General features: G+C 41.2%; 1 protein-coding gene across 14 annotated transcripts; it reads left to right on the top strand.

Annotated features, from left to right (window-relative positions):
* Positions 39-19,748, top strand: SPATA18 (spermatogenesis associated 18). Of its 14 annotated transcripts, XM_021395787.1 has the most exons (13): positions 39-669; positions 2,557-2,662; positions 2,773-2,888; positions 3,547-3,656; positions 6,965-7,060; positions 9,360-9,497; positions 10,136-10,373; positions 11,327-11,485; positions 12,015-12,190; positions 14,080-14,203; positions 14,608-14,673; positions 14,883-14,918; positions 15,408-19,748. In XM_021395787.1, the coding sequence occupies exons 1-13, from the start codon at positions 583-585 to the stop codon at positions 15,426-15,428; spliced, it is 1,473 nt and encodes a 490-aa protein (XP_021251462.1). In that variant the 5' UTR covers positions 39-582; the 3' UTR covers positions 15,429-19,748. The 14 variants fall into 14 exon arrangements, 12 of the variants coding, with proteins under 12 accessions (XP_021251462.1, XP_021251459.1, XP_021251454.1 ...); XR_002438299.1 differs by lacking the exon at positions 6,965-7,060 and having other exon boundaries at positions 14,608-14,786; XR_002438298.1 differs by lacking the exon at positions 6,965-7,060 and having other exon boundaries at positions 14,608-14,786; positions 14,883-14,928.

The following is a 22,070-nucleotide window of genomic DNA, read 5'->3' as shown; positions in this document are numbered from 1 at the left end:
AGGTCCCTTCGCAAACAAATCATGAATTTCTGTGCGTTTAGACAAAGGGATATGTTTATTTTCCACGCTGGGAAATGATATTGCGGGGTACGGCCTGGAGAACACGGTGGCACATTGCTCCCTGCTCGCCGCCTCCTCAAGCCCGTACCCGCGGGGCGGCCGCTCGCCCCGGGCAGGCAGCAGCGAGGGCGGCTGCGGGCGGCAGAGAGGTGTTATGGCGCCACCTGGCGGGCGCGTCGTGTGCCCGTGCGCCCCTGCGCTGCCCGCCGCGCTGGGCCGGGCCAGGGTGGGGTGGGGTGGGCAATGGGGTCGGGGGGTGGCCGCTGCCGCCGCGTTGCCACAAGCGAGGCGCGCCCTGCTTGCGTCGCCCTGGCACCCGCCGCCGCGCCGCGGCCGGCCTACGTTACAATCGCGGCTATAAAGGCGGCGGGGCCGCGGCGCCGCCCACAGCCGTGAGCCCGGGCGGGTGACACCAGCTCCTCCTGTGCTGCCCGCGGAGGGCTCCCGGGGGGGACGGGACAACACAATCAGAGCAGCCCGTCCCAACCCCGGCCCCACCCGTGAGCGAGCTGCCCGCGAACCATGGCTGACAGCTTGAAGAGACTGGTCACCGCCGAGAGCTGCCGGCTGCTGCAGGAGAAGCTGGAGAACTGGTACTGGGACTACGAGGTGCGATGAGCCGCGGTTCCCCGCCTCGGCCGCCTCTCCCCGGGACCCGCGGGCAGCGCGGCCGTGGGGCGGCGGGAGGCGGCGGTTGCCCGGCGCCCGCGGTGTTGTGGTTCCGCGGTGATCGCAGCCGCCCTCGGAGCGGGGCTCGAAGGGCCGCTTTGGGACGCGCGCGTGTACACACTGCTGCCTGCTGGCGTGCACAGATTCAGCGCTTTTATTTTTCTTACGCCTGTGGCAAGAGTGGAACGCTAGAAGTGATCTGTGCCCTGCAATAAGCAAGACAAAGTCAAATAGTTTTGCTGCGCAGGAGTTGGGATGCATGGGGCGAAATAGCGGCCGAGGGAAGGGCCGAGGGTGCTCGGAGAGCGCTGAGTAGGGGCCTGGGAGCAGAGAACTGCACGGGGAAGAGAAAGCTGGGTGTGGGCAGGAGGGAGTGAGGGAGGAGTAGGGTACATGGCTGTGTGAGGAGAGAAGAAGGCAGGAGGTGGAGGGGATGAAACCGTAGGAGCAGGACAGGAGGGACTACGTTTAGGGGAAGGTGAGGTGATAGAGGGAACTGAGGCTTGGAAATTCTAAATACTCTCAGCGGAGACAGTGACCACTACATCCTCACGCTTGTGCCTCAGGGCACTGCAGCTGCCCTCAGCCTGAATGCTGTGATTGGTGGGTGAAGGTCCTGAGCAGAGGACCCTTTCGTACACACCTTGTTGTGTGTAGGATTACAGTGCCCATCAGTCTTTCTGCAGGATTCCTGACCACGGCCGATCCTAAGGAGTAGTTTGAGGGAGGCTGGTAAATGTTCTGTAGAGCACGGGGCACCAGGAGGAACAGGAGCGCTCAACTTAGGCCTCGCACAGTGGGTGCTGGCAGCTGGCCTTGAGGCTGCTCAGCAGCGCAGGTGGTGGGTCAGGGTAGTCCACAGGTCCTGGAGATGGAGACGAGTAGCTCTCCTCTGCTGTGAGGAAGGGAGCTGGCAGATGGGAGCACCATGGGTGTCATGTCAGCGTAATGAGCTGGAAAAATGCAATTTGTGGTGGTGCTCTGGTGAATGTTAGCAGGGTGAGACTGTGCTCCTTGAGGACAGAGAAAAGTGCTGCAGCAGGCAAGTGTGGGGTGACTATGCATGGGTGAGGGCTGTTCCTGTTTTCAAAGCCCCTACAAACTACACAGAGCTACTGAAGCATAAAGACCTGGTGGGCAATGCAAGGTGAAGATGATACCTATGCTACAAATAAAGATGAAGCGCATACAAAGAGTGTGTTTTTTTCCTGGCAGGTGCAGGAGTGTCCTGAAGAGCTGAACTCCACCATTTCCTTTTGGAAATTGTATTTCTTGAAAGAGAGATAATTTTACTGTTCTGTTGTTTCCTAGGCTTAATGCTGGGATTTGCCCAGCCTTGAGTAATACTAGTTTTAGCTGATAACTCTTAAATCAGGTAAAACTGCAAAGAGTCCTTGTGGCTGTTGATAAAGAAGGCCATTTTTTTTAAATATACTTCATGTTACTTCAGCTAATACATAAAATTGTACTTTAAACAAATCTTTATTCATCCAGCAGTCTCCTGTCATACTATGTAAAAAAAACTCAGTTAAAAAAGATTTTAACACATCTTATATTTTATTTATGGTTGCAGCTTGTTTGTCATGAGGAAAAGGAGTAAGTGAATTAATGGAGTGATGGAATCCTAATGTGTAGCCTGTGTGCTTATTAACAACACGATCATTCTGAAGATGAGTATTCTGAAGGGTGCAGTAAGAAATAGCTGTGGAAATATAATTAAAGAAAAAAAGCAACATAAAAAAACAACCCTTTAATATAATGATCACAACAGGAATCATTCTATGCAAGAAATCCCAGGCAGATCTATTAATACATATTCATTTACAGATCAATTCCTGTGATCAAAATCTGAACCGATGTTGTGAATTAATAGAAATGAACTCTGTGATTCAAGGGCAGCTCTTCACAATCCTCAATGAAACATCTCGAGAAGGTAAAGCAGTGCCTTGCCTTATTACTAACACGTTTCACATGTGCCATCTTTTTAAGCTCTGTCTCTCTCTGTAAGTGTCTCACAGTTTCCTAATGCTTGTATTTCCCTAGGTGGGCATTATGGAGGTGTAGAAACAATAAAAACTCGTCTCCTGCCATGGTTAGGGACTTGCTTTTCCCATGCTACTTCTGGAAGGCTCTTTGAAACTAACCTCTCCTTCAATCAGGTTGGTAGGAAATTTATTTTTAAGGGAATTGCATGGTGTAACTTTGAACACTTTCTATTAATAATAGCCTCCCTCCCTCATTTTGCTTAATGCAATATGTCGTTGGTTGCTCATGGTGACAACTGTACTACTTCTCTGTCTTGTCTTACATTTCTTTTGAAAGGTAAATCAAAGAGGTCACGACAGTTCTGGCTCTCTAGAGCTTGTGCTGTTTTGTAACAGTGAGTGGCAATGTGGAGAAGTTTGATTTTTAGGAGAAGCTATGGTTTTGTACAACTTTCCTTTTCATTTGTCCTTAGAACATACCTCAGACTCTGGTGTGAAAAGTCTGCTGTGCAGTTACCTATTTAAATTTGGTACTATAAGGCAAATCTATAAGCTGTTAAAAACACACAACACTGCTATACATGCAGCTTTCTTGAACAATAATAGTTACCTGCCCTGTTTTAGTAACTTTTTCCTGCTATTCTGTGTGCATGAATTCACAAAAACTGTACTTGTTACGACTCACTATGCCATCAACACTATATTTTCAATTACCTTAGAAATGGTCTTTACTTAAATGTTTGGAAAGAAGTATGCTAAGAATGCTATGCTAAGTTGTTGAAGGATTCTGTAAGGTGGAATGTTGATGTAGTGTTATTTTGTTTCACTGTAGGATTCAATTGAGAAAGAGAGGCAACTGAGGCAGCTGGCCACCAGTCAGACTCTTCAGCTGCAGGAAGAACTGACTTCAACTCGTCTAGAGCTCGACCGTGTGCAACAAGAGTAGGGGAATTAACTGGGAATTAACTGCGCATTAGAACTTTTTTTTCCCTACGATACTTTCTTCTATTGACATCTAGATACTGGAAGATTTGTAAAATTATTCATTTCTGGCTTAAAATCAGTGTTTCAAAATATTGTCCATTTGTGTTCAAAGTGGGGTACAGATGATACAACTGTACTTAAATTCCTCACTTGACTTGGTACGTTTTGCTTCTGTCAGAAGCGTTGGAAAACACAGCAGTACTCCAGACAAGAGTTTTGTATGGCACATGACCATCTCAGTTAAATTATAGTTGATAGACTTTTACAGGCTGAGCAAATTTTGATTTTAAAAATAAATAAATAAATGAATTGAGTAGCTACAGTGCAGCCATTATTGAAGGATGTAGAGTATATCATAATTAGTGATGGTATGTAATTAGTATGTGAATTTCTAAGATCAAAAGCCATTATGTTAAGATGGAGGAAGAAAGGCAGATTTTCACATAAGCCACTGGGAGTGAACAGTTTTTGGGTTGTATGAGGCATGTTTTGGGGAACACTGTAGTTGCAAAATAACTTGTCTGCTTCATAAACAAATTGGTCCAGTTCGTGCCACTTCCAAGAACATTTCAGAGGTCACTCCAAGTAACAGACATTTTCTCATGTATTCTATTAGTGTGATGACAGTGAATGTTTGCAATCGTAGAATCACAGAATCATTGATTATCTGGTTAATAGAAAAAGGGATATAAGTTAATGCTTCTATTAAGAAATTCCAAGAGTATCAAGCTCTCAGGACTGCAAACTGCATAAGCTAGATTTGAGGAAGTGGTTCAGTAGAAAGAATATTTCATCATATATCCTAATCTGGCAGATTCCTCCTACTTTCATATTAGTGTCTGGATCTTGGATAAATGCAGGCATTTTGATTATTTAACTATCAAAGAAGTCTCTCAGTCACCTCTGAGTTAATGATCTGTGCATCCCCTTGAAAAGATGATAAGACAACAAAAAAATCTTATGGCCGGTATATATTAAGTATCAGAAGTGAAAAGGTGAGACAGAGAAGGACTCCACAGTATCTGGAAAAAGAGGTTATTTTATTCTTGCATTTCATAGAATCATTAAGATTGGAAAAGATCCCCAAGGTCATCTAGTCCAACCGTCAACCCATCACTGTATGTCCACTATGCCATGTGCCTCAGTGCCACATCTACACCTTTCTTGAAAACCTCCAGGGATGGTAACTCTACCACCTCCCTGCGTGGACTGTTCCAATGCATTACCGCTCTTTCAGAGAAGAAATTTTTCTTACTCTCCAACCTGAACCTCCCCTGGTACAACTTAAGGCCATTATGACTGTTATCTCATCCTGTGACTGTCACCTGGGAGAAGAGGCCAGCTCCCACCTTGCCGCACCCTCCTTTAAGGTCATTGTAGGGAGCTCAGGTCTCCCCGAGCCTCCTCCACTCTAACAATCCCAGTTCCCTCAGCTGCTCCTTATAAGACTTGTGCTCCAGACCCATCATAACTTCCTTGCCCTTCCTGGACATGCTCCAGGGCCTCGATGTCTTTCTTGTAGTGGGGGGCCCAAAACTGAACACGGTACTCGAGGTGCGGCCTCACCAGTGCTGAGTACAGATGGGCGATCATTTGCCTGTTCCTGCTGGCAGCACAATTTCTGATACAAGCTAGGATGTAATTGGCCTTCTTGACCACCTGGACAGACTGCTCATGTTTAGCTGGCTGTTGATCAACACACACAGATCCTTTTCCTCCATTCAGTTTTCCAACTGCTCTGCCCCAAGCCTATAGCATTGTATGGGGTTGTTGTGTTCCAGCTTTGGTCTTGTTGAGCTTTGTCCCACTGGCCTCAGCCAATCCCTCTGTTGGGTGTTCCTAGTCTCAGGCAGATCCACACTTCCTCCCAACTTGGTGTCATCTGCAAACTTACTGAGGTTGCATTCAATCCCCTCGTCCAACTAATTTTCCAGAATTAAGTAATCTTGCAAAAATAATTCCAGCCTGGAAGATTTAATAAGCAAAAGAGTTGTCATCTATTGATATTTCGAACTATTGAGAAAAGCTGTGGGAAATTAGGGTGGTGAGGCAGTGGCACAGGCTGCCCAGAGAAGCTGTGGCTGCCCCATCCTGGAGGCATTCAGTACCAGGTTGGATGGGGCCCTGGACAGCACGATCTGGTGGGAGGCAACCCTGCCTATGGCAGGGGGTTAGAACTTGACCTAAGCCGTTCTGTGATTAGTGGATCCTACAGATGTATATAAATACCTGAGGGGAGAGCGTAAAGAAAATGAAGTCAATCTTTTCTCAGTGGTGCCCAGTGCTAGAAGAGGAGGCAAGGGGCAGTGGGCACAAACTGAAGCAGAAAAGATTCTGAACATCTAGAAGCACTTCTTCACTGTGCAGGTGATTGAGCACTGTTGTGGTCTCCTTGGAGATCTTCAAAAGGGCAGCATGCTCTGAGTGTCCCTACTTGAGCGTGGGTTGTACCAGACAAGCTCCAGTTCCCTGCCAACCTCAGCTATTCTGTGGTTCCTAAGTATATATGAAGTTCTGTATCTATAAAGGTTGATTGAAGTGTGGGGCGCTTCATCCTATGCTCCTGTGTGTGTGGACATTATTTGTTGAGCTGGGGAGAAGTGCTGGATGGTCAAGTTGAGAAATACAAGGAAATTTAATCACTACTATAGATGCAGTGTGTTGCAGTTTGCAGTACAAAACAAGGCAGGTTTGGGCTTGTTCCTTAAGAATGGCAAGTCAGTGGCAAAGATTCTTCACAGCTTTGTGGGTTGCATTTCTTTGTACAGTCAGGTTAGAGTGGGGCTGGCTGTGGTTTGCAAAGGCAGGACTCTGGAAGGCAGAGAGTTCAAAAGAGGTAATTTGAGGTATTTCAGGCAGGAGTGAAGTCATGTGTTTCCATCCTTTCAGGATGAATGATGCTACAGAGTCATTATTGTGTAGTTATTGATAGGCAGGGGACAGATGCAAAAGAAAGAGAATTTGTGTCCCACGATACCCCATTTACAGACAGTGAAGTCATTCTGAGCACTATAAATTGTTGGAATAGATGGAGAAACTGGTCGAGCCTTAATGAAAAAAGCATGACTTGTAGCAAAATAATTCTGTTATTGCTTAATCAGATATGACTTTTATAATCTATTTGGTGTGCGCATAGCTTGCACAAAGCCCGCTGTGATGGTTTTCATGTGTTGAACTGGTACAGATTTGGTCTGCTGAAACAGTCATATTAAATTCTCTGGTGGAATCTCTGCCTTTGCCATGAAGGTTATTAATTTTTCTTGCAGTCTGGCACAAACCCAGTTGGCTCTTGAAGACACAAAGACCAAATCAGCCACTACTCTTTTGACAGCAGCAGATGAAATTATTCAGCTAAGAGCAGTGTAAGAAGAATCTAATCTTGCAGTATTTGTGGCAGAAGGTCAGCATGCAAAGACCGTCTGTCTTCTACCTGAGTGGATTCTGTTTATTCTCCTACACTGTCTTATGCTATAGAGAGAAATACGTCTAGCTCCTTGACATCCTGGAGGTTTTTTTCTCTGCTTTATAGGAAGAATTAGCACAAATCAATCCAAGTGAGAAGAAACTTTATTCTTGCTGAACTTATATCCTTTTCTCTTTAGGCTAGAGGAGGGGGTTACTTTGAAATGAGCAGCTTGGTTGCATTCAGTGTTGTGGATAAAATTAATAGGAGTGAACCATATTCGGAATGTAGCAAACTGCAGACAAGGATTTCCTACTATGATGCTCTTGAAAGTAAGCATCTATGTTAGACAGAAAACATTTCAGTCTCTCTGCCTTAAGGTAAAGTTATTTATAAGGCTTTTTCTTTCAAACTGTTTTCCAAATCCTTTTGCCTGTCTGCACAGGAATGGACATGGGTAGTAGTAATGTTGCCGTCTCTGCTTTAAACAATTTTGGAGTTCCTAAGTGTTTTGGTCACATCTGGAGAGTTAATCGGGATCAGTAATAGTGCAGCTGGGGGGACTTCCCTTTCCGCTTCAGTACAGTAGCCTTTAAAACTAATTTTCTTTTGTGGCTAGATCTACAGTTCTAGAAGCAGTTATGATTCTTCACTGTAATGAAATATAGCCTTTTTTATGGCTATATTATCAGAAAAGAATATGAAAGTAGTTGAGAATCTGGATGCCTGTCATTGCTTCTGGAATAATATTAATTAATGGATTTCATCTGTGGACTTTCCTGGTAGGTGTTCATCACCTCAGATTTTAATTTTTTGAATAGATATGTGGAAGACAGACTAATTCCCCTAAAATGTCTTTCTTTTTGGTTTTTTTTTTTGGCTAAAAAGTAGCTCATATTAATATTTTGATTCTTAGATAAAACCTGACCACCATTTTCCAGATAGAAGCAATTAGTTGAGAACAAAGCCTCTCACAAATTCCATGTGTAGGTCTTAATGCAGACTGTGTGGAAATTCCTGTTAGCATTTGTACTAATGACAGAGAATAAAACATTCCTGTCTTTTTGTGAATTCAGGATTTCTGGAATCTCCATGTGCTTATTGTTCACCCTCAGTTTAGTTGGCAACTCTATCTTTGTGTCTTCTGCCTGGGTTCTGAACTTCTGATTGAAGCAATTTTCAGTGTTCTTTGAAACAGCTTCTCAAAATTGCAAGGGAGTTGGACTAGATGATCTTTAAGGGTCCCTTTCAACTCAAACGATTCTATGATTCTATGAGAACTGTAACCCTTTTAGCTGAGCAAAATCAGATTTGCCTAGTCTTCACCTCCCTGTGACACCTAGGGCAGGTTTATCTATCTGTTTATCTATCTTTTTATCTATTTATCTGTCTCTATTTATCTATTTTACTGAAATAGCAGTTTGCCAGGACTATCCTTTGCTTTTGACTTTTTTTTTTGAGTAACTGTTGATCTCATTTTTTCTTATCTGCAGTCTGTCTGTCTTGAATACTTAAATCATTTTTTGCCAGACATCTCAGTCTCCTGGGCTGTTTGAGCAAGCGTGTTCTAGGCTCAGTATAATTGACTTGTAGAGCCAATGTAAGTTTTTGTTGGATTGAGATATTCATTATAGGTTTTTTACTGCAGAATTATGAACAAAAATAGCTTTTTTTTTTAATAGTAATGGAGGTGTTGGGATGCTTCCTAACATTATGTAAGAGTTAACGATAGAACATAAACTTGCTGGTGTTTGAGAAACACTTTTCGTTGGGGAAGAGCAGGAGAGGAATCGTTTGCTTCTGATATTATTCAAATAACGTCATTAGTGATGTCTTCTGACAAACATAATGAAAGAAATGTACCTGAGGACCTGATGTGAGAAAATAACTGTCAGCTCAGTTTTCTGTCCTACAATTTCCAACAAGTTCTGACTCTAGATGAGTCAGAATATGAGAAAGAAACCGGTGTTTTTCTTTGACCTCATGATGTAAGGTAGTTCAAGGGCACCAGAAGTTAACTAGTCACGACTCCTGTAACGTAGTACAGTGTATCTAGTCTCCAACCACAGGGCACCTTTGCACGTAGGAATGTACGTAAAATGTACGTAGAAGTATTGTTTTTTTTATCTTTCAGTTTTATTGTATTTCAGCACAAAGAGTCTCCTGTTCTGTTCTCATTTGATAAGGGTTAATTGATAGATGGTTTGCACTGGTGGTAGAAGGGCATCTTGTGACTGACTTTATTCCATGTGGTTAAGTCTGAAGGCTTCCCTTGCCCAAGAGGAAGACTCTCTGAGGTGGTTAGATCGTCTGAGTGACTATGAGCAGCAGCAGATTGAAATGTTGCGGGATAAGCTTTCTATCGTGGAAGCCCAAAAGTCTGTTTTGCAGAGCAGGTAGGGCCATTTTTCAAAGAAGTCACTGGATTGGAGAAATTGTTGAAGTTAGGTGGCATGAGGAGGCTCCTCACGTTGATTTGAAGCATGAACAAAAGTTAAACTTCTGCACTTTTGTCGCAAAGGAATTCCCCTACTGCATGAAGTTTTAATTTTGTACAGTTATGTTGAGCTTACAGCAAAGAGAGTAGCTTTAAAAAATACATTGAAAACAATGGTACAAAAGAAAAACAGATGTTTTGTTTTTGTTTATAAGTCCTCTTTGCATGCTGCACCATTATGGGGCAGAAATCATTATTATATTCTCATTTGTTTAACTTCACAGCTTTTCACTGATAGTGGCAAAGAAACAAATCTCTGAAGTTTTCGTAGTTAAAAGTGTGCTTTACCCAGAACAAAGTGAATAGCTTTATGCAGTTTGGGAAATTGTTTCATTTTATCAGTTAGGACCTAGCCCATGAAATACAGTGACACAAATGCCTTCATGCTAAACTAATCAGCTGCAGCTTTACTTCTTTGATCATTTTGGCTTCAAATCTCAGTGCTCCTGATGATAATTAAGTTGATGCAAAGCTTCCACTAGGCCAAGGCGTCTGCAGATGCTGAAGTGACCACGTTTTTTTACGTGTCTCTCCTAGGATTGCACGGAGCCGCTCTCCTTCCCCAAGACGCATCAGGAGCAGGTCACCTAGTCCTCTTCCACTGAGGAGCTGCTCACCTGGCCGAGCCAGGAGCACCAATGCTTCACGTCACGGCGTCCTGGTTGCTCGCTTTGGGGACATTTATTCTCGAGAGCGCTTTGATGCAGAGAGAATTTTGAGGGCGTACATCGGTGATATGGAGATGGTGCAGAGGATAATATATACTGCAGCAGTGGTAAGAAAAGAGAAGATCACTCATTTCATAAAATACTATGACTGGATTGGATTACATTGTGTTTGTGAAGTACAAAAAAGAAAATTTCTTATTTTCCTTTTCCTTCCTTCCCACTTTTCATTAAACTCAGTTTAATGTCCTTTCATGTCTGCCTTTCCCCTGCATTAGAACAGGGTCAGTGATCTGCAGTACATGTGCTAAGAGACTCATGAGAAAATACTGGCTTGAAAGGTAGATGATTCCTGCACTAAACATCACTGCTCCATTTAAATGGATACTTTTGGAAATATTACATTATACAGAGCTGAAAGTGTTTCATGTCACGATTCCCTCTTGCCTGTAGCTATGAGGTTTTTTAGTTTTACTGGGTCCCTTGAAATTACCTACATACCTCACATTTACTGTGAGATCAGCCTGAAGAAATTTGTTTTCATTTTTCTGTGTTTAATTTTATTGTCTAATAAAATTCATATAGTACATACCTGTGTCAGAGGGGCAGTGCATGTATTAGTGTGTGTGATCCCAAGCACATCTAACTTACTGCAGTTTCTTTTTCCACAATTGTCATTACACCCTCCAAACCAAACATTCTTCCCAACAGACAAGTGGTACTGCTGTCTGACATGTTAGGCTGTAGCACATAAAATGTAATTATTAAATTCTGCTTTTGATGTCTTTGAATGTACTTCTACTGTGTGTATATGTGTGTCTGTGTATCCTATATCCAAGTGGAGTGTTGTCTGGAAAGCTTTTCGATCCTGTCTTTGAAAAATAAATCACACTGATTAATCAGAGAAGTCCCCCCCAGATGAGGGATATTTTCAGCCATCACCTCTACAGCAGTGTTTTCCTCCTTAAAACTATAACACGGGGTTAAAGTCATCCTTTTCAGATTAAAAAAAATCTAACCTTGCAATCTCCTGGATTTAGCTGGATGTTCTATATGTTTCCAGGAGTCTTTCCAAGCAGCAAAGTTGGCCTACAGGCAGTTCAAAATGCGTGTAAGAAAGACGCTATCTATAGGGCACTCGGGGCCTGAGTCACTTGAAGACACTGTTCTGGATTATATAGTTCACCATGAAGATCTGTATGATGTTCAAGCCAGCGTCACCGTAAGTCACGGGCAGCAGGGAAGGGATGTGTTGATCTTTCTCAGTAGCTAATAAAGTCATTGTGTAAACTAGAAATGCAGTGTACCCTGGAGCAGGAAGAGAAGTTTATTACATGGATTTTATGTCTTCTAGCAGTTTATTTTCCAGAATAATATTGTTATGGCCCAGTGATCACTTGTTTTATTTGCCTATGACTGTAATTTCTCTGTCAGAATAATAGTGTTGGTAAGATACAGTGTTAAGGTATTAATCACAAAAATATGAGGTGAATTTTATTATTTTTCTTAAGCTCTGTACTGAAAGACTGTATCTCCCTCTTAAGACTGATGTCGGTGATGTAATTCTTTTTCTGTTTCTCTAGATTTCTGAAGCTAGTATTTTCTGGAATAATCTGAGATAACAATTCTGAGAGCCTTTTATACTGATTTTTAAGTGTAGAAAGCTGAGTCATATTTCAAATGAATTTTCTTACTTTCCCATGAATAAAAGTAGTAGTGAGCTCTAATTACTCAATTGTGTTTGTTTTCAGGAAGTAATTCGCTCCATGAAGATCAACCCAAAGATTTCATTCCCACCAGAATTTGATTTTGTTGTGATCAACAGTTTTATTCGAGAGCTATGCCGTGTGGCTTTTTCAATGCAGACACTCACTCCTCCTCTTGATATTGCCTTCGGTATGGATGGTGAACTCTTCAGTGAGACCAAGTAAGAGCACCCTGTTTTCAGTGAGACTCTTGTTATAAAAATCAAAGATGGAAAATATCCATCAGGTTGCATAGTCTATTTCTTTCCTAATTAATATGAAGGTTTAAGATTGATGAACACTAATTTGGCACAAATATTTCTGGTCTGTGGGAACTTTGCTATGTTTTTAAAGCTTATAATGGTATAGAAATGCTGGGATATAGGCCAGTGTTTATAGCTTATTTTTTTAATGAGCAGCATAACAATTTTCTGGATAAACTTACATCTCTTGAGTTTATTAAATTTATCCTTTCAGAGGAAAATTATTGTTTTCCCTTTCTCTGCCTAGTCTCTGTCTGTATCTAGTGTTTATAAAAGGCCTGCATCTTTGCTCTGTTTTTCTAGTCCACTTGGTAAAAGTCGTTTTTACTGACATCTGGCTGTTGGTGTCTGATACCAAGATCTGTCAACATGTATACAGTGATTTTCAGGCTGTGCCTGCTATATGACATATGGATTATAATATGCTCCTGTCTCTTCTAGTTTAGAGCTGAGAAAAAAGGGAAATGCCTTTTAGAAATGGGATTTTTGTTTAAAGAAAATACACACCATAACATAGTTTTTCTTTTTTTTTTTTTTCCTTGGGGTTAGGGCTGATTGCTTTGTGGGCTGACAGGGTATTCCCAGGCCTTCAAGAAGGCTAATGGGATTGATAGCCCAAACAAAGCTGCTCTTGAAAGCAGGAAACAGTGCAGAAATAAGGAGGCTTCTAATAATAAAATTGAGTGGAGCCCAAATGGAGACGAGCTTGAGAAGGCGAGAAATAAGAATAAAAGTAGCCCTTCAGCAGAGTACAAAGTCATGCATGACTAGTCCTGTCCAAATACTGATCAGTTAGCTATTTTATATCCAAAGCAATTGGCTGAACTAACAAAGCAGAAATGCTAGAGTATAGTCTTCAGATGCTTTCTCCACGTACTTGATGTGTATGGCCTTCAAAAAAACGTGTATGTATTTATTTGTGCTGCTTTGGGAGGTGTGTGTGTATAAACATGTACGCCTACATCTATCTGTCTACCTGTATGGATATATACATGGCACAGATACATTTACATATATAGCATAGATGTGTGCTGCTGGAGCAAAATTTGTGAAAATTGAGATAGCTCTTAGGTGTGGTAACATTCTGTAAAAGGGCTGAGCAAACCACATTTTACCTTGTCTTCCTCCAGCAGAATTTCTTGCTTATCCATGACATTGTTCTATATGTATTGCTATTGTATATACATTAGTAATGTATAAATGCATTGCTATTTTCTATTTCAGTTATTTAGTATTCGAGTTTGAATCTGCAAAATCAGGCATGTATTACTCAGCCTATTTTGCAGAGTTTGGGAGGTAATATATATCTGCTTCGTTAGTACAACCCTTCCAAATACCTTTTAGGAATGTCAGTGTTTCATTATCAGTATCTGAGGATCTTACTAGTGAAATTGCCTCTCATGTCACATAACCTTGACCATAGGTTTACATCCTAATATCCCGAGTATTTCTGTAATGTCCTTGATAAGGTCTTGTTTTGACAAGGTATTTCAGGAAGATAAGATGACTGTGACTGTCAAAACACTGCTCAGGAGATTGAAACTGTCAGTGGACCCAAGCGCCTTGACTTTTGTGAGGGATATGCAAGAACATAGCCTCCCAGCCATCTGAACTGTTCTACCAAGTCTGGCTTGTGAATTCATTTCTTTTATGGGTTCACTTAAAGAAAACTTATTTTTGTGATATGCAAATAATGTCAAGAAAGATGCTTATGAGCTATACTAATATTCTGCTTTTTATCAGCCTTGGTAACTTGAAGTGTCATATTATGCTTACACACATATGTCTTGTATGCTGTGTTACTACAGGTATCATCGTAGTGTTGACTCAGATTACACAGCTGCCTTGGTGGCCTATCATGTATGGCCTGCTCTAATGGAAAATGATGTTGTGATTGTGAAGGGAGAAGCAGTCACTAAAAGAGGAGCTCTGGTATGTACTTTCCTTGAGGAATGTATTAAGAGAAGTCATTAGATTTAAACTCTGTTTTAAAATCAACATGTTAAGGGAAGTAAGTGGATTTAAACTTCTTTTTCAAATTTAAAAAGATAAATTCTTGATTGTTCCCTCTGTGGCTGGAGTGGTGTATGTCAAATGTCAGATTTAAATTCTTATCCTGTATTTAAGATGAATGGTTCAATTTACTTCAATATATTCGTCATGGAGTAAAAGTTGCACTGCTGTTGACAGAGCCTTTTTTTAGGAAGAAAATTCACTGTGTTTAATGTTCGCTCTGTGTCCTCACACCTTGTCCCGGCATGAAAAGTCTGCTTGCAGAGTCTGCCTTTTATAAATACTCTCTCTTAAAAGAGGTTTGCTAATCTCTTCTCTTGTAGTGGTCTCACAGGAGCAGAAGCAGAAGTAAAAGCCGCAGCCGTAGCGTGAGTCCTCTTCTATCTCATGTAAGCCCCAGCTGAATGCTGGTAGTCTAAAAAGCATCAGATGTTTTAAACTCAGAAAAACTAGGAACTTGTTGAATTTGATGTTGTACCACTGGAGATGCACTGAGAGTCAAGTATGCAAATTTTCTGAATGTCGATGGGTACCCAGATGCCTTTCTTGAATACACATCTTTGGCACACCTGAATTCTCCTTTCTATTTGTCTTGCAGTTATCTCGAAGCCGTAGCCCTTCACCAAGGAGAAGTGTAAGTCCAAGTACGTGGAAATATTAGTTCTTAATGATTCATGGTTTTCACATTAGGCCCTTGAAAGACTGAGCAAAGAGATGAATTAATACGCTGAATGTCTTTGACTTCTAATTGCTTGTCCAAGTCTTGTTCTTAAAATGAATAGCCCTTTTTCTGTGTATGTAAAGGGGCTGAAATTTCTGCATTTGAAGATGGCTTACTTCTTACTCTGCTCAGACCACTGTCACATGCTTTCTTTTTGCTGGTTGCCTTTGCTGTGGCCTGGTCTATAGTAAGTAAAACTTGTTCTCCTTCCCACAAGAGAGACAATTATTTATCTGCATTCTGGCTGGCTTCATGCCTTTAAAAATCCAAAGAGGTGGCTAAGTAGGGAGGGTGGTGTGGGGGGATTTCAAGCAATATGAATTTGCACTCACCTTGAAGCCTAGACAGTTTAGAGATTTAGCAAAAAAAAATTGTGCTGAAATGTGTGTTTTTCTTCAACAGGGCATTAAGATAACTGGATAAGTTTCTGTGATTCTTTACATCTGGATCCATCAACTCTGCTGTGCCTTTTCCTCTTCAAGGAATACCTCAAGTGTTGCAATAATGTGAATGGCAGTTGTGACTGCATTATGTTGTTTTTTTCAGTGTGTTTTTGTAACTATAGAAGTCTTATTTTTGACTATAGGCACTAATTCAGCCCTTCCAATTTAGAAAAAAAGTGTATGCCATATATTATCATACTAATTTGGCAAAGGTTACAGAGCACTGAGGTACTCTTGCTGTAATCTTATGGATGGAGATAGAATTATTGCATCTAGAATGGTTTCCCTAGATACCAAATGCTTCCGTTTATCTTGATAGGATCTTCAGCATAACTTAAATGGTGAATGTTACAGAGTGTTGATGTTAGCTGTTACTTGAAAACTATTTAATTAGCTGGTGCTTATTTACAGTTTTAGAAAATGAGATGTGCAGGTCTCACACATATCCTTTTAAATATTTCCTTAAAGTTTGTCACATGAGTGACTGTCTGGGGTCTTGAGTTTTTACGTAGAAACATAGGATTTGTCATAATGATCATCATATGTAATTCATCAAGTTCATTCTCTCATTCCAATCAATACTTGATTTTTCAAAGGAGTGTGCAACTTTCCCTAAATTTATCTCTGCTGTTTTGAATATATAAACAATTAGAAGCAAAAAAAAAAAAAAAAAAAAATCCTTTCTGTTGCAATAGCCTGTGCAATGGAACATGCCAGTTCATTAGTGTTCCTAGAATAGCCTGAACAAAATGTTTTTATTGATTCTGAAATTATTATGTTCTTAAAATTAAGTTACATGAACAAATTCTGTGATCCCTTTCCAGAGATCTTGTACAGATTTATATATCCATGCTTCTTCTCTCTGCTTCTTGTGTGGTTTAAGACCTTGGCACAAAATTCTTTGGCACAGGCTTCAGGCAGACTTTAGCATTGGTCCTCATGAGTCATGGATCAGCTGTACTCTTGTTCTACAAATATATTTTCATTGGCATTAGGCCTGTTAGGAACCAATGAGAGCAGAATGAATTCTCATACACAAAAGACCATTCACAGAGTTTCTCTGAATGAATGAAGAAGGCACAAGTGAAAGGTGTGTGCATATATGTGTTATACTTTCTTGTTATCTAAGAAGGTCAAGAGAAAATACAAAGTGATACGTTTCCTCTTCTAAGAGCCTACTGAGAGCCATGGATCTGGGCTTGAGGTAAACCTGCATATTTCTGCACTGATCTCATGATTCAAACCACCACAGCTGTGGAAAAAACTGAGCAGCTGCAGATTGTGTGGCAACAGGATGATTAGATATCCCAAGTCTGATTTTGAGCAACAGAACGAAGGTTTTCTCAAAATCTTTTAATTAGCAGTGGCTAAAGAGAAGCACTTGTTTGTTTGTTTTTAAATTAGAAAGTGTATTTTTATCTTCTGCATGTGTTGTTACTTTGAATTGAAGTAAGTTTCCCTTCCAACTGTGAGAAAACTAAGACCACATCAAGAGCATGTTTCTTCCTGACAAGCATGAGAGGCAGTGTAGTTCCAGACTTGCACACACCTATGATCACAATAGGAACTAGTATTCCCAAAGACCTGAAAAAGGCTATAAAAGAGAGATTCACACTTCTTGGTGGACCATCTCATCCTGCTCCGCATGTATTGAATGAGCTGGTAGTCTCAAAAAAGAAAACTAGTGAAATAGCAGCTGATGACTGAAAAAGTAGCTCTAAGACTTTTTTGCATAAAGAATTTTTGCAGAGCAAACCAGTTTTAGCAAAATAGAAAGCCAATCTGCTGCATGGCAGCACTTAATTAGTCAAACGATGCTTACTCAATTGCACTCTGTAGCCAGTTGTCTTTTTGTAGGAATACACAGTACTTATTGCCTGCCTGGCTTAGGTGTAGGCAATTAAATCCATTGATCAGATGGAGGATTGCTTTTGATGTCAGGTTAGACATTAATAGCTTCTGTCCTTCTTTTTATGCACATGATAGCAGCACAGAGAATGCATACCAATTACGTGGAATTAACCATCAAATGTGAAAGAGCATGTAAAAAAGGACTGCACTAATAGCTTGCAAGACCCTGTGAAAGAATGGATTATCAATATGAAGTTGATTACTTGGTATTTTAATAAGAGCTTTTAAAATCATAAGATTTTTTTTTTCTTTTCTCTAAATCTCAAGCCTGGGTAATGCCACACTTGTAAGTAGAGCAAAGTAGAAACGATACTATAAGCATGGATTCTAATAGGTGACCATTAAAAAAATTATTGAGGCTTATATTACAATATAGTTTTTAAAACAGTATTGCTCATGATCCAAGTGATAATACCAGGGAAAAAAAGGCTAGATTTTGAACTAATTTCAGTTTTTTGGAGATACAGTGATGGAACCAAAACTGCACAGGATGTAAAAAAGCACCACCTTTGGGCCAGCATATTAACGTAGGACACCACCTGTGTTTGTGTCGGGTTCTGAGATTGCTGGAGAATTTCTCCTGTGCATGAGCTCTGTGAAGGCTGATGATGTCTGGCTCAATCCAAAGCTTGACTCCAAATCTATGTTTTATGAATGTTTTATGACCCATTTCTTGGAAAATATGTTGTCATCATATTTTCTTCAATGAAGTCTTCTTCAGTGTTTGCAGCTGAATGACATAAGTGCAAACTAGCATGATGTTCATGCAGAACTAGCAGATGAGGAGGACAAATGGCTCAGCTAGATTTGCTACAACACAATGAAGATTTAAATTCAGAATTGATCTCAGATTGACTCTGCTAACATCCTGATAGGAGAAAGAAAGGTGGAACTAGGAGCTGGTGGAGCCCTCCCATTTCATCTGTGCAGCTGTGAGTTGTGCTGCTCATTCAGTCTTGCGGGAGGCTCTGAGCAGGAGTGGTGGGAGATAAGTTAAAGCAAACATATTCTACGGCCTCAAGAAAGTAAACGTGAAGACAAATTATCCAGATTCTCCAAGGAAAACATATGCCTGTCCTCCAGGACTTGAGCTTTTGGACTTCATTTTTATACTGCATGTGTCTACGAGAAAAAATGGTCATCCTGTACCCGTGCCATTGGAAATACCATCCTTCATCTTTATTTAACCTGTATCAGTCACTTTTGATTAGTGTTAACTACACAATGATTTTCTTACTGAAGCATTAAGTAGTCTTGTGTTATATTAAAGCAATGAAAATTGGTTTGTTATGGCTTGCAGCTCTAATAGTGTGTGCCAGACTGAACGTTTTAAGTTTTAGGGCTGTACTGTATTTCTTTCAGTCATGCAGCATACTAATCAATTATACTAAAAAAGTTTGCTTTATGGTTGAAAGGTTGGAAACAGTTTTCTGATAGTTTCAAATAGCACATGCAAGGAAAGCTGTCAGGCTTGTGCTGATTGGCAGGTGTGTTGTCTACGTGGAAGCTGTACCTTTCACTCAATAGGCAGCGCACAAACAGAGCCCATCATGCCGCTTTACTTTCAAAAGATGAAAGCATGACAGAAGTGAGGTGTGTGGTGTTTTTAGTTTTTAATGGCTTTGAGAATACAACCGTTCTGCCTTGCAGAAATACAATTCTCAAAGAAATGTTAAGTATTTGAAAGTGAAAGTTTGAAAGTTCAGTCTTTCCAGTTAGAGGAATATTCTCTATCACATACAGCAGGTATAACTCTTACCTTTGTAAACTGCTTTCAGGACCTTCAGTGAAAGCCTGCCTGTGTGTTGATGACACACACACACACACACACACCCCCCAGCATGGACAACACTATTGCTTATTATTTGGAAGGATCACCCTGTGTTCACAGAAACCTTTTTGCCCTATGGCCTCTCATACAGTTTGTATCCTTTATGGCTGACTCAGCTGATAAAAGATTAACTTGATGATTTCTACAGGTAACTGTAATTTGGGCTGGAACCTACCTAACTAAAATCGGGTGAAGATAGAGCTGGACGAGTCTTTTATATAAAAATACAATGCATATTTTCATTTCCAATCTGTGTATGGTGTATTGCTTGACCTAAAAAGCTTGTGGTTTAAATGAAGTACTTTCTAAAGTTCATCAGCCATTAAAGCAATGAAATGTGTATGAAATTTTGAATGTTGCCATTTTGAGTTGATTAATACCAGTTATTACCATATGTTTTTCTCACCCAGACTTAAATTTCAGGGATGACTAACTACAATCAAAATAACATTTCCATTTCAGTTAGTCTGAATAAACAGCATGTTTTAAACTAGTAGCTCAAAACTGTATTGTTAATTGGTTAGTTTGGTGAAGAATTAATAAAATGTCAATCCTAAACTGTCTTTGTATTTTACACTAACAACACCTGACCAGCTCTGAATTTATCTTAAAATAAACTAAATCAGATCTCAATTGCTGTTGCTGCAAGTGGATATCTGATGCTAGACCTCATGGTGACATCTGTTCTGCAAAACCATGTGTTCTGTTTTTTGGTATCGCTGGAACCAGGCTGGCACAATTTATCCAGAGTTGTGACAGATTGTCCACAGGAGTTTTCAGTTAGGCAGTGTGTGTTTGACTTACAGTGCATGTGCAACAGGCAAGAAAACCCCAGAGCCTTAAAACAGGAATACAAAATAGATCATTGGAACAGTTTCTTCTCAATTTATAATACTGGTATTATAAGATAGAAATTAAATTTTTTATCACACTGGCAAAAGTGTACAAGTGCTAAGTGAAGGTTATCTTTTACAATTTTTCCTGACATTTGGCTTCATTGGTAATGCTGAACCAATAGTGTTGTGGAGCCACTAGGCTGAGCCTGAGATTAATTCACAGTCATGTCCGGATCCACTGAGTGCAGGCTGCAGAAAGAAACTTGCTATGAATGTGGGCTCCTGTTTGATTCCTACTTTTTGTCAATATCTATCTGATAGCTCCATAACCCACCATCATAGAATCCTAGAATCCTTTGAGTTGAAAGGGACATCTAGTCCAACTCCTCTGCAGTGAGCAGGGACACCTAGAGCTTGATCAGGAGCTCAGAGCCCCATCCAGCCTGACCTTGGATGTCTCCAGGGATGGGGCATCCACCACTTCTCTGGGCAGCCTGTGCCAGTGCCTCACCACTCTCACTGTAAAAGACACTTTCCTTATATCCAAGCTATATCTGCCCTCTTTACAAAGGAATAGGTTGTCCAGATCTCGAATGCCTGCTGGAATTTTGGCTGGGGAGCCCTTAGAGCATTTGACAGCTGGCCAGTGTGGCAGCAGGAGGAGAAACCTTGCTCTAAAGGCTGGAGCCTACAGCAGGGCAGTTCTGCCTTCACTTAGGACCCAGCCACCGGGAGCTAGCTGGAAGAAAAGTTCTTGTTCCTGCACACACCTCTTGCTTCTCTTTCCACAGGGAGCAATGAAAGATGCAGAAGTGTCCTCATGCCCTGCAGAGCACTCACGTGGAGCTGGGTTTGTAGGAGGTTGGCGTCGAGCCGAGTAAAAACCATAGGAAACCTTATCACAGCACCCAGAACGTGCCAGAAGGCACGTTAGATGTAAGGTTATGTTGCGAACCCCAAGGAGCCAGCTTAAAAAAATTAAAATCAGGGGAGCTGACGGAGCAGAGCACTTCCCACGAGATGGCACTATTGCCTCACGCACCGGCGCTGTGCCTCCCGAAGCAGGCTGCCGAAAGAGGTTCGCCGGCTCGTGTGTGAGCGCTGCAGATCGGAGCACTATCAACAGATGTGAAGCAGAGAGTTAGCTTACTGAGTGATCTGATGCAGGTTGCAGCCTGGTAAGAATGGGAAAATCCTGATACATGACTGATGAACGTCACTACTGATCTGTTATTCAAAGAAGCTGGCTTGAGCTTATACTGTTTTGAGTCATTTAAAAAAAATAATGGGCTCTCCAAAGGAAATGGTGTTTATCTGGGAATAGTCTAACTTTTCATCTCAAATACTTTGTCCTTAGCATGCCTTCCTCCCCAGCTGAAAAATCACATTGAAAGTGTGATTGAACTGCTTTTAATGTTTGTGCATTTTTGATTATCCCTATTTCTTCGCTATTTCAAGAAGAATGCCAAGTGACCAAACTGTTATATTTTGAGAGACTGTTGAGCAGTGATGGCTGTCTGGCAAGTTTCTCTGTTCTTCCCTCTGATCGAAAGAGGTGTTTGCCTAATACATTTTGCGAAGTCTTTAAATCAGCAGCACACTCCCCACCTCAGAGCCGTACCTCCTGTTGATTTTCTAATCAGGGTCAGCTGTACCTCCTGAGCCATCAGTGCGAAGCTGGAAGAAGCAGCACTCCATGGAGCCTAACTGCTACAGTAACTGCTTTGGATGATTGTGTTCTCAAACTGATGATGTGTTGCTGTTCAAAAAACAAGTTTGCTTTGTGCCATGCCCTATCTCGTTGCAGCATTGTTACAGAATTTCACTTCTCTGAAGCTTGGAAGTTTTCTTCTGATTCCCAGCCCAAATTTGCTCACTTCCAGGCTGTAGCTCTTTGTTCTTCTGCCAGTACTGCTCTTTATATACAGAAGTCCTTGCTCCCGCCTTTGGTATTTACCCTACAGATGTGTTCCTGGAGACCAAGCTCACCTCTTAGTTTTTGTTTCTCTAGGCTTAAAAACCCAAATCTTTTCATCTCCTCTGA

The sequence above is a fragment of the Numida meleagris genome, chromosome 4 (assembly GCF_002078875.1).
Source record: "Numida meleagris isolate 19003 breed g44 Domestic line chromosome 4, NumMel1.0, whole genome shotgun sequence".
NCBI lineage: Eukaryota > Metazoa > Chordata > Aves > Galliformes > Numididae > Numida > Numida meleagris.
The sequence above is the reverse complement of the archived record's forward strand: the minus strand, read 5'-3'. Positions and strand labels throughout refer to the sequence as shown.

Excerpts from the sequence above, each read along its gene's own strand:
- SPATA18 (XM_021395787.1), top strand. The coding sequence starts at position 583 with ATGGCTGACAGCTTGAAGAGACTGGTCACCGCCGAGAGCTGCCGGCTG. Across the intron at positions 2,663-2,772 it reads CAATGAAACATCTCGAGAAG|GTGGGCATTATGGAGGTGTA; the intron begins GTAAAGCAGTGC and ends GTATTTCCCTAG. Across the intron at positions 3,657-6,964 it reads CTCGACCGTGTGCAACAAGA|TCTGGCACAAACCCAGTTGG; the intron begins GTAGGGGAATTA and ends TTTTTCTTGCAG.